A 12,543-nucleotide genomic window follows, 5' to 3' on the forward strand; every position below is an offset into this window, starting at 1 on the left:
GAAATAAAATAAAAACCAATCTATTTAATCATCATATTTAGACAATCTGTTTTGTATTTTTTTGTACCTTACCACATTCTCCTTACTCTTTCACCTAGCATGGTAGTCATTTTTTATAGGTTTACAGGAAGCAGCTGACATTATAATTGAATTTGTACTTAAAACAGCATTATTTTGATAAACTGATGCCTAACTCACTGAAAAAATATATTTGCCTTTTTGTTGCAAGCCTCTCAGAAGATTGTGACAAGACACCTTAGCTGTGCTCACATTTTTATGTGAACTATTATGGATACAGATTGACACACAATATATATGCTCAGTAAAATCTATTTAAATCCAGTTTGCAGTATTCATACTTATTTCTTAGAAGGCCTTGAAAATAGCTCAGCATGTTAATGTAACTATTTTTGTGAACAGACATAAAAATTCTTAAACTTGCAAAATACACCATTAGCAGTCAGCTGGATACATTTATTTTGTTAGGTTACCACATAGCTATCATAAAATACTGTTTTAATTAATCATTTCATATTAAATCTAAGGCTATAATCTTATATTCTTTATTCAAACCAATTCTGAAAACAACCACTTTTCTCAGTGCTTTGATAATTATGTTTGCAAACTTGTGATGATGAGCTAAGGAACAGACATGGGTTTATTCCATCCTTCACTCTATGAAAGCTATTAGAGCAATGAACTCACTCTTGGTCTTTCTAGGGATCATCTTCAAAACATAGTAGAGAAATACACAATAGTAAAAAAATTAGAGGGGAAAAGCCTCTAAACTACCACCTACTATGAAATGTGTAGGACACTATAAAGTTAATTAAAAAAATATAGACAAACCCAACCTTAGAAGATTTAAAAGCACAGTATTTTTCTCCCGCTCCCTCCCCAATACACCCTTCTCACCATAGTCACACCTGACAAGAATGCACTACATGGAATCCTTGGTCATTTAAGCAAATCATTCTAATAACATCAGGCACCAACAGTTAAACTATTAAAAAATAAAACAACAATACAACCCATAAAATTGAATAAGGTTATCTAAAAAATAAATATTAATGTCAATTTGGAAGTTACTAGATCACAAAATAGGAAATAAAAGTCAACTATTTCTTTCTCATCTACCATTAAACTCTACATACATCACTAAGGATGCTACATCTGGACAGATTCCTTTAAGTCCATGAACACTTCCCAAATACTTCTATACAAAGTTACACATCCATGCTGGGTTATTTATCATTGTGTAATGATAATCTGAAGTGGGCCAAGATTTTATTTGCAGGCTATTCAGAGAGGACCTATGTAGCATGAATTTAAAATCCAGGTTGGAAGCAGAAACATAAGGTGTGCAGCCATAGTCTGAACGGGAGACCGTGGTTTAGGAAGTAATGTTTGGAGAATCAGAAGAGAGAGTAGTAGAGAGGACATTTTCCTTTTAGAAATGCTGAGGCACAAAACACGGGTGCTTGTAGTACTTTCATACATGAAATCCTTTCTCCTGTATGTGCATCATATGTAAACGTAAAGTCTGTATGCTGCTGACTATTCGTCTCTGGTGTCCAATGAGTATGACTCCAATTCTCCTAATGTCACTGAGAGAGAGAGAGAGAGAGAGAGAGGGAAGAGAAGGAGAAGGAGAAGAAGGAGAAGGGATGGGGGTTGGAGACCAAGGAAAGAAGAAAAAGAGAGATAAAAAGAGAAAATGAACATTTACATTTTATAAAAATGAGAGAGAGAAGGAAAGAAAATGAATGCTTAGATACATTAAATATGCAACAGGTCACACTTGCCAAACATTGTGCAGTTTAATTGTTAACAGAAATATAAATGAACAGTGAGAGTTTGTTATTTTTTTTCTTCTATCTGGTCACACAGAATGTATAAGTTAATCTCAAGCTTAATGATACAGGAAAAATTTCATATCTAGGTACTTATGTAATGTTAAGATATTCTGTAGGCCTGAAGGCTATATATGATTTAGGTAGTTACATAAATTTGCAACAGTAGTAGCAAAATGGTCAGTATGCAAGGTAGAAAGTATAATGTGGATTTCATTTGAGTTCGTGGTTTCTCAATAATCTGAAAAAATGCCATTAGTTGAACTATGAAATTGTTATTACTGCTTTAAAACAATGGCTCAATATAATTGTTTTAATATCTAGTTAAGAAAAAACACACGTTCAGCATTTATGTTACACATAGGTAAAAAATGATCTTTGAGACAATGGAAAATGTCTGGCCATTGTAATAAACAAAAGGAGCCCTGGAGTAACATGATAAGATTGTATTAATTTGACAAAGGTAGTAGTAGTAATTGATTATGTAAGAAGAAAATATGAAGAATAAATAAGGTAAAACTACATTAATAGAAGATCTATGATGTGAACAAGAGTAGTACATATTTTAGAAAGCATTTAAAACATTTCTAAAAGCTATTTGAATTAAATAGATTCTTTCTAAGAATAATGGTTAAAAATGTAATGTCCAACTTAAACTAGAACAACAGAGATGGTAGAAATGACATATTAAGGGCTGGGGTTGTGGCTCAGCAGTAGAGTGCTCACCTAACACGTGAGAGGCCCTGGGTTTGATCCTCAGCACCACATAAAAATAAAACAAAGATATTGTGTCCATCTACATCTAAATAATAAAATATTAAAAAAGAAATGACATATTAACCTTAGAAAAGGTGTTATTGACATAGCATCTGAATTTATAATTCCCTAAATAGGACATCTAATTACAGTAATAACCCTATTACCACTTACTCAATGCTCATTCTTGAAATCAGGTCAAATGTTGTAAACCCTGCTGCCATGAAGTTATTCTTATATTGCCCCATCTTTATAGAATCCAGCCAGTCACCGACTGTGACAAACAAAGGATATTCAGAAACTTCACCAGGAGACTCTGGCATTCTATGGGGGGGGGAAAAAAAAACATAGGCACCAGACCAAAAGTCAGATAAAGGTTTTCTTTTTCCTTTTACAATATTGTTAACATCCAGTATTTTTATCCTCCAATTTTCTGTTATGCAAATCAATAATAAAAAACCCTTTTGTTGATCAAATCAATCTTTCGTCTTTTTTCTGCTTTTTGCCATAGTTGGGTCTTATATTTGATAGATCTTGAAGAAATTAACATCTTCTATCTTTTTTTTTTTTTTTTTACTTTTTCTCTTGCATAAAGCTGTGTTTTAAAACTTGAGGAATAACCTGCTCCCTATCCCCACAAAGAAAGAAACTAGTTACCATTTTTGATCTGCCACTGAATCCATCTGCTTTTATCTTTTCCACATTTGTTGGTGTAGTTCTCCTTTCATGGTGGATTCTTCTATGGTAAATTCATTGATCAAGTATCCACTTATTTGCTTTTAAACATTCAATAGGAATTATTTATTAAATAGTAATCACTGCTAGGCGTGGTGGCTCATGCCTGTAATCTCAGCTTCTCGGGAATATTAGGCACAAGGGTTGCAAGTTCAAAGTCAGCCTCAGCAATTAATGAGACCCTAAGCAATTTAGCAAGGCCCTATCTCAAAATGAAAAGGGCTGAGGATGTTGCTCAGTGGTTAAGCACCCATGAGTTCAATCCCTGGTACCAAAAATAAAAAAAAGTAATTTGCTGCTGTCATAGAACTTGGTTTTGTGAATAAGATTTACATACATTTAAGCATATGGTTTTGTAGCCAAAAGCAAGATGGTATTAAGGCACAAAACAAAGCAAAATCAATGTAAAGGTTAATTAATAAGAAAATGGAATGCAGCATTGGAGGATCATAAAGGCAATGTTATAGCAATCTTTGGTTTCTAAAATCTGAGGCAAAGGCATTTTAGTTGGGGATATTTTGTAATTTTAACATAAAATAATAGAAAACTATTATTTTGGAAAAGCTAGGGTAGACAGGTATGTATAAACTCAGAGGGAATAAAATGAAGCTTAGCTTAGAAATTATAGGAAAAAGAACTCAAAGTTGTATATTTAAGCCATTCTTGTAATAAACTATATTTTTCTGCTTCTAGAAATACATGGAAATTAATGTAAAAACATTTTACATATTTTAAAAAATATTTGGTTGTAAAAGTAATTGATGCATTATTAACCCTATAGGATAATAAATGTATCATTTAAAAATTCTTGGATTAGGACTTATATTATCTAGTAAAGCAGTAAGAATCCTTTAGTGTTTAGTGTTTGAGTCAAATTAGTGTTTTCTAAATAATGAAAATGTTATTAGAAATCAATCACTGAATTACTTGAATTAGAACAGTGAAGGCTAGTCCAATTTTTAAAAAACTATAAAGAATAAAAGAATGCATGCAGACTTAAATAGAATTATAATTTTAAACACTCATATTTGAAATATTTCAACATATTTTTATCATCCATATTTTAATTATTTAACCTATAATTAGAAACTGCTAGTACCTTAAAAAACACATAATTAAACCACATGAAGTAAGAATTCTACTGTGAAGCGGAGGGCATATATGTAATATATAACTGTATTGTTCTGTTAAAATATATGGGAGTGGGAGTTAGGTTCTAAGATTAATGCTGAAGGTGAAAATTGAAATTCCCTAACACACACACACACACACACACACACACACACACACACATTCTAAGATTAATGGTAAAGGTGAAAGCTGAAATTCCCTAACATATACACACACACAAATCATTTAAGTTACCTTTAAAGAACTGAATCTTTTAGGAAGACAAGTTGTGCATGGTTTCAACTCCCAAAGACTCTGAAAAGTACGCCCCTGAAATTCAGGAGAGTCCCTAATAAAGGCCTAGAATTAATTTTATTTTTGTATTCCTTGTTCATTGATATCCTTTTTTAAAACTGAGGTTTAGTTGAAAATATAGAGTTGGCAATGAACAAGGATGATGGGGAAATACAGGGGTTTTTGCTCTTTACATAATTGGAATGTGAATAAGGTAAGTGTATGTATCCTGAGAGTACACTGTATTTTATGTTGAGTCTGGTTATCCTTACCAGCAACTGCCATCTTTTTTTTTTTTAAGCACTACTCAATTATATTATCACATTTATTATTTTGGAGACTAAGTCATATTCTTCTATACTACAAAAATGTTATTGACTATGGGTTGTTTCATTCTAGTTAATATCAGAATGACTCTTAATTTGACCTGAAATAAGAATCAGTTATGTATAAAAGTTGAATAGCTATCACAAATACTTAAATTGTTCCTCTGTTTCTTAAAATTTTCCTAGAGGTGTTCATGTTAATAAATAATATCAAATAAAACTTCATGTATGAAATACTAAATGATACAGCTCTTCATGGCAAAATTAGTTATATAAGTTCTTTAACCACAGCATTTCTTGGTGTTAGACTCTAATGTGCATTTTAAATATGTAGGAGAATTTTGTATAGCTTATATATTCATTTCTTAAATTATATAACTAGTTTCTATGGAATATACTTCAGGAAATAACTGATGTACTTTATTGACTGAGATTAAATATCAAAATGACTAGGGTATATTTATTAATTATTAATAAAAATAAAATCACATGATAGAAAATTGAATGTCCTTTTTTAAAACAAGATGGCTCCCTTGTGTTTAATTTCTTGTCAAATAAGTTTGTTAAAACTAAATTAAATAAAAGGTGGTGGTAATCTCATGAAAATTGAAGGTGGACTAGTAGAATAGAGGAAAGGAACCAGGGGCAGGGAGAAAGGGAGGGAAAGGAGAAATACTAGGAGAATGATATTGGCCAAATTAGATTGTGCACATATTCAAATATTTAACAACAAATTCCACCATTATGTATAATTATCATGATACCAATAAAAAGTGAAAAAATGTGAGCAAAATTAAAAGACCGTGTTTAAGAAACTTTGCTTTCATATTCCCATTCTGTTCTTGATGCACACAAATTCAGATGACTTTCACTCTCCTGAGATAATGCTGGAGTGACTCTTGAGCCATCACAATTTTCTTTAACTGGTGAGTAGAAATGTAATTTGCTAATTTTATGTCTTTAATACAGAAAGGGAATGAAAGGACATTCTGTAAACTAAATGACTGAAATGGCCTATTTCCTTGTTGAAAAGCATCCACTATTAGCTCCCGGAATGCTTCAGTATAATAATTCCTTTTCTTTCCACACATCTTTAGTAACCTAGTTACTCTTTGGCCTTTATACGACTGCACTGGCAGTTGATTTAGTAAGGTCAGGATCCCCTCATTGTTCACAGCCACTGTGCAATAACTTTTCTTTCACCTTATCTTATAACGAAGTTGAAAAATGCTCCTGTTTTCTGGCTTCAAGGGCTAGGTACCATCAGCCTCACGCGAATTCTCTGGAACATTAACTAATAAACAATAAATGCCCTTTCTTATCAAACGGGTACAATGATAAATTCAGTCTGCTGTTTGCTGAACACATAGAAATTTCTGTTATTTGGTGATTAGTGGTTACTGCCCATCTGAGAAATGTCTTTACAGCAAAAACAGAAGCTCACATTTTTAAAAAGTACGTATTATAAAATGGAAGGTGGAAGATCTGCTATTTTTCTCAGAAAAATGAGGAGGGGCTAGAATTAGTAAATTTCAGGTATAAATTATGGTCATTTAGAGAAAATGGCTGGAGTTTACTTATAACAGGTAATGTTATAGTTGAAGAAGCAGTAAGTGTATACCTCTGATTCTTCTAAATTTGTGTGTTTAAATGAATATCTCTGATAGAGCAAAGATGTTCCTATTCTAATGAGTCCCTTGAATTCACAATAGTAACTAGTTTTTTAGTTTAGAAGATGCTTACATAGATTATTAGTAGATATCAACACTGTCCTTAAAAAGCAAAAATATTTTTATCCTCAAAAGTATTTCATGTTTTACACTTAAATATGATCTAGTAATAAATCTATTTAAATGATTCGATAAAAATTACATTTTCAAAAACACTATTGCAAGTAAAATTCTGTTTTAATATGAAATGATCACATACTTAAAGGGGTTTCTTCCCTTTTATTCTAGCATAAATTCTTTTTTCCTTGCTCTTATATTTATATACTGTTAGCAGAACTGTACTGATAGTCTATCCTATTTTATATTGCCTTTATTTCGCAAATTTTATGGATAGTTTTCACATTTCCATAGTCTTCATACTTAAATGGATATAATATATTCTATATGTTGATGCTTAATAATTTTTAATTCCCTAAAATTAGACTCACATTGCTAACTATATTCTTTCAATATAGATGATCATGTAGTCTTAGAACATGTATCTTTTTGCTTCAATTGAATTATTTCCCTTGGAAGAAATCCATAAGAAAGAAGAAAATTTTTAAAGAGTAAATTAAAACTCCCTGATGGTAGCAACCTTATCTCATATATTTTTTCTTTTTATATAGGCCCAGCACAACACTGAAAGAATTATAAGAGTTCATTAAATGAGGGATGATTTGTACTTGAGTTTTAAATTCTCTACAGAAATTTTTGATCCATGACATGATAGCTGATTCATGATGAATGATCTATTTTTATTTAATTCCATTATGAGAGCATCTGGAGGAATAAGTGCCTGTTGATGTAACTATCAAGCTATTAATGAATATACTGTTTAACTTATTCCTTACATTGTGGAAATGTTTATTTATACTCATTTCCAGGTTTCAGAGTGGAGGAAGAGGCAGTACAGAGGGTGCCAGGTGGCATATTGTTAAGAGTTCATATGCAATTCTAACAAGACCTAGAACCAGAACAACATCTCTCCTATCAAGTGTCACTGCTTTTATATGAGTTTCTCAACTCATGACACAGAGACTATCTTCACACTACCTCTGATGTCATTGAAGGCACAATTTACTTAATCAGATAAAAAATAAAACATTGCATTCTCTGAAGTTAAGCCTAACATTCAACTTGAACACAAGTTAAAATAATGAAAAAATTTTGATTTTTTTAAAAAATAAAAAAAACTACAAAATCTCTAAAGCACTGAAATATGCCATTTATCTTATGGATGATGCTTGTGGGCATCATCTGTTTGGTTCTCCAAGTCTTTTGTCATACTTACTTTTTATTTTCAGTTTTTTACTTATTACCATTATTTATTGGTACAATAATGCTGATAAGTAGTATAAAAAGTGAAAAAACGAAAATGAAAATTTCAAAGTAAATTTAATTATTATAGATTTTTTGAACATCATGGGGGATAGATGCAAACAGGCATAATTTTTTTTTTAATTTTCTCATAAGATGAGCAGAGTACCTATCATGTGCTCCCTAGAGTCAGATTAACATATCACTGAACCTCAAATCTTATTTTTGTGAGGATATGATCCAGAGTCAGAAAATAGTTTTTATATTACATGCCAACTGCAATGCATTGGCAGTGCCCATCAAAATGTGGTCATGAAAAGGATAGGGAGACAGCATGTGAGCTCAGTGGGAAGGAGTTTTCTGACAATTGCCAAAGCAAGAAAAAAGAAGCAAAATATATATTTGCCAACATCAGAAAAATTAAACCACAGAAATGCCTGAGGATATAATTCTGCAACTATGTTCTTGACGTATTTTCCTCATCTCTATGTATTGTTGTAATTATTACTTTCTTTTTCAAATAATATTATTTAAGTGGCTGGGCATTATAGGAGGATATTTGGAGAATATATGGACTATGTATTTGCTACTTATTCCCATAATGAGGGCATATACGCTACCTCTTTGTATTTACCCGGTAGAACATAAAATAATTAGCTCTGTACAGTAAGTTTCTTTTTGAAATTTTAATATAGTCCATCTATGAAGTAAAATAAATCCCAGAGAAAAGTCTAACTCGAGTTATTTTAAAAATGTACCCTCTCTTTTTATCATCATATTTCTGAAATAGTATTATACTCGAAATCATCTCTCCATTTTCTGAGTTTCTCTAACTGTGTAGTGGAATGGACAAGGGCTTTGGAGTTGGTGAATTTTGCTCCTGATATACTAGTTGATTGCTAAACAGAAGATTTTACATCAAATTGTTGAAAATTATTGTGCTCCTTGGTGCACTATTAACTGAATGCAGGGAATTAGTATCATTCAGTCTTAGAGTGTTTCTCTAAAGCAAAGTTTCTTTCTTTAATGTATTTTTTTTTAGTTGTAGTTGGACACAATACCTTTATTTAATTTATTTATTTTCATGTGGTGCTGAGAATCAAACCCAGCATCTCACACATGCTAGGTGAGTGCTCTACTGCTGAGCCACAAGCGCAGCCCCAAAGGTTCTTAATTATGGTATTGGTATGAGAATTTTGCTCTTGTCCTCATACACATATTACTTGAATGCTTGCAAGTTCAATGATAGATTTGTATATACTAAGAAAGGTGGTGATTAGAGTTCCTTAGAGCTAATAATTCTAGGATCCTATCTATTGCCCAGGTAGGTAGTGAGAATATTCCTAAAGTGCCTTGGCCTGGGCAGGATATGATTTCTAAGGTGACTGACATTGTCTCTCTGGGTCACTCCTGAACATCTGTGGATGCCACTGTTGAACTGATGTTCAGGAAGTCAGAATCTGTAAAAATTCTTTGTCAGTGACAGGCTAGGAATGTGGAGCAGGACTGAAAGAAAGTGTTATTCATCTATCACATGGCAGCTCTGCTCAAAGGAGCATTGGCAAGCTAAATGAAGCCTAGTGTGCTCAACAGGCTTCAGTGCATGGAGGAACTGGGGTAAGAGTTAAGAGAATGTAGAAGGAATGAGTAGGAAAGGTGTCTGGGGTGGGGAGGTAAGTACAGTTGGATAAAGTGACACCCTATGATTACCAGGCCACTTTACCCTACTGAGTACAGCTCCCCAGACAAGACCCTGGACTCTATAGGAGCAAGCTTACTTGGAGTTGGCAGCAGCTATAAGACTGATCCTGGGAGTTGGAGGGAGGGAGCAAATGATGTTTCAAAGTTTGAACACTGCCCCCGATGCCATTCTACACACAACTTGACCTCAAGCTGTCCCCTTTCTCCAAGGGGCTGGGTACTACTTGACAGCTATACTTAATTCTTTGGAGCACTATTAGAAGTCATTATTGTAAAGTGAATGAACGTGAGGGTACTTTGAAGTTAAATATATGGAAAAATCACTGCTTATATCAATGTGGTCATTTTGAAAATTATTTTTTATGATTATTTGGTTTTAGGTTATTCTTATGATATCACTATATTCACTTGTATAGTCATATATTTTCTTGAGTAGGAGAGAAATAAAATATGCTGGGAACTTCACAGGGGTCTGAATACTCCTGTGGTAGAAACTTAGGTATAAGAATGTCAGCAGAGGAAGGGCAAGATCTGCTGCTTCAGATAATGAAAGCCTTCTCCGAACAAATATTTTTCTATTATGTACTCTGACTTAAAAGGAAAGATTTTGGTACAGAGTTTGTAAAATTTCTAATATGCTAGTATATAATTATTAAACTGTGGGTTTCATAGCTTTTCTCGTTCCCTTTTGTCACCTCAAATTCTTTTTCTCTTACTACTTTGTCAAGAGAAAGGATAAAATCTTCATAGGTGAATTCCTGAGGGGGAAAAAAAGCAATTAGAGGGGAATAAAAATCATGGGGACTTAATGCATTAGTGAGTTATATCAACATAGGTGTGAGAAAAATGTGGGAGTTTGGGGGCACTATAGAAAAGAAGAGTGCAGTAGAGTTTAGTAAGAATCACTATTAGGCTCCTTTACATGTTTGAGAGGCATATGAGGAGAAAGATTGAAATTCTACCCTGTTATGTTTCCTTAGTCCAACATCACTCTGGGACAGATGTCTGGCACTGGGATGTGGTAGATGGAGGGTCCTGTCACATGAAGGGGTTTGTCACAGTTTTATAGGCATAAAACAAACCTTGAGTTCTTTAGCTAATATTGTTATCCTTTAATCTACTGCATCTCTTGCCCCTAAACAGTCTCAGTTCTCTGGATCAGGGACAGAGTGAGTGGGTGATAGTGATAATAAGGGGATGGCAAGGGGACACATTCCAGTTTTGTTCAAATAAGATGCTGATAAGACTCAGACATGAAACCTTTAGAACTATGGTTCATTTTGTTTCTGAAAAGTATATTAAGGGCAAAAGCAGTAGCACATATGTCTTTGTCAGAAACAAGGATAGCAAATCAGTCACAAAAACTTCCATTTGGTCTCCCAGAGATTAGACTGTAGAATTGAATCAAGCTGCCAACCTTATATAAAGCACCTGACTTTGGGCCTACGTGTGACAGGGCTATCACAGAGTTTGCCACTCACTGGCGCTTTGCACAGCAGATTCATGCACCTCACTAAATCATCAACCTCTGACCCTTAGATACAACCCTTCATCTTGGCTTGACCATTGGATCCTTTTTGCTTTTTGGCATTTTCTCAGATTCTTTCATTAATATCTTCCAAATATGATAGTTATTCATAATCTTGAAAATGCAGACAAGAAACTGTCTTATCTACTTTTACTTTTCTTTCAAAAGAAGACTTTTACCTGCCTGTCTCTATATAGTCATATCATACTTAAACAGCTTTGTTGGCAGGCACTGACTGTAAAGTCTATTAACTCTATACCACCACAACAGGCCCAGATTAAATTATTTTAGCTTTAGAGATGCCAAAGTCATCTTCTATGAATGCAAACTCATTTCATGGTCCCTTTCTATTAGGACTTTTCCCTCAATATTCAAGCATGCCAAAGCCTCTTCAATAAAACCTATGAAAATAGGAAACAAGATATATTTCCTCTACTTCTCTTTCTCTGGAGAAATATTTCTGGAAACACAAATTAGTACTGTGCATTGCTCTTCTCTCTGACTTCACATTCATTCCTCCTCTATTGCAAGATGTCTTCCACAAGTTTATTGAAAATACTCTTGCAAAGGCTGCCTATGAACACCTGAATGCCTCACTGCCCAAACCAATGGACACACTTCACATTTTATTTTACTGAAACTTTGTGAAGCCTGGGACCTTATGCTCCTTGAAGCTCTCTCCTCTTCAGGCTTATGACACAACACCCTATATTTTCTTCATTACTTGTTTGGCTCTTCTTTCTCAATCTCCTTGGGGTATACTTTTTTCAGTTCTTATCTTAAGTCTTGGTGTGTTCTAGAGGATGGCCATTTTTTTCTTGTTGATTTGAATCCTTCATATTCTTTATTGGTTTTCTGAAGTACACTTAAAGCTTAAGATACAATCCACATGCTAATGATCTTCAAATCTACATCCCCAGTCCAGACCTTTTTACTTATAAAAAGAGATACCACCTATAAATTTAACTACCTATTAGATATCTCCACTTAGATGTCCCACAGGCATGTCTGACATAGAATGCTGAAAATGATCTTATTTCTACTCCAAAATTTGTCTTTCTTCCTCTCTTAGTGTTTATACCATCCATCAGCTTGTCTAATAAAGAAGCCTGAAGTTTCTTGATTCTTTTCTCTTTTCCTTCCTGCATATTCAGTCAGTGACCAGGTCATATTGGTTTTCTTGCCTTATAGTAAATAAATTCTTTTATCTC

General features: G+C 33.4%; 1 protein-coding gene across 1 annotated transcript in view; it reads right to left on the reverse strand.

Moving 5' to 3' along the window:
• Positions 1 to 1,492: 1,492 nt before the first annotated feature.
• Positions 1,493 to 12,543, reverse strand: part of Epha6 (EPH receptor A6) — a 785,836-nt gene continuing 774,785 nt past the window's right edge. Inside the window, exons 17-18 of the mRNA XM_076868894.2 lie at positions 2,784 to 2,933; positions 1,493 to 1,607 (exon numbers count right to left, since the gene is read on the reverse strand). Coding sequence (XP_076725009.1) covers positions 1,493 to 1,607; positions 2,784 to 2,933 — 265 coding nt within the window. The remainder of the gene's footprint in view (positions 1,608 to 2,783; positions 2,934 to 12,543) is intronic.

The sequence above is a fragment of the Callospermophilus lateralis genome, chromosome 10 (assembly GCF_048772815.1).
Source record: "Callospermophilus lateralis isolate mCalLat2 chromosome 10, mCalLat2.hap1, whole genome shotgun sequence".
NCBI classification, from domain to species: domain Eukaryota; kingdom Metazoa; phylum Chordata; class Mammalia; order Rodentia; family Sciuridae; genus Callospermophilus; species Callospermophilus lateralis.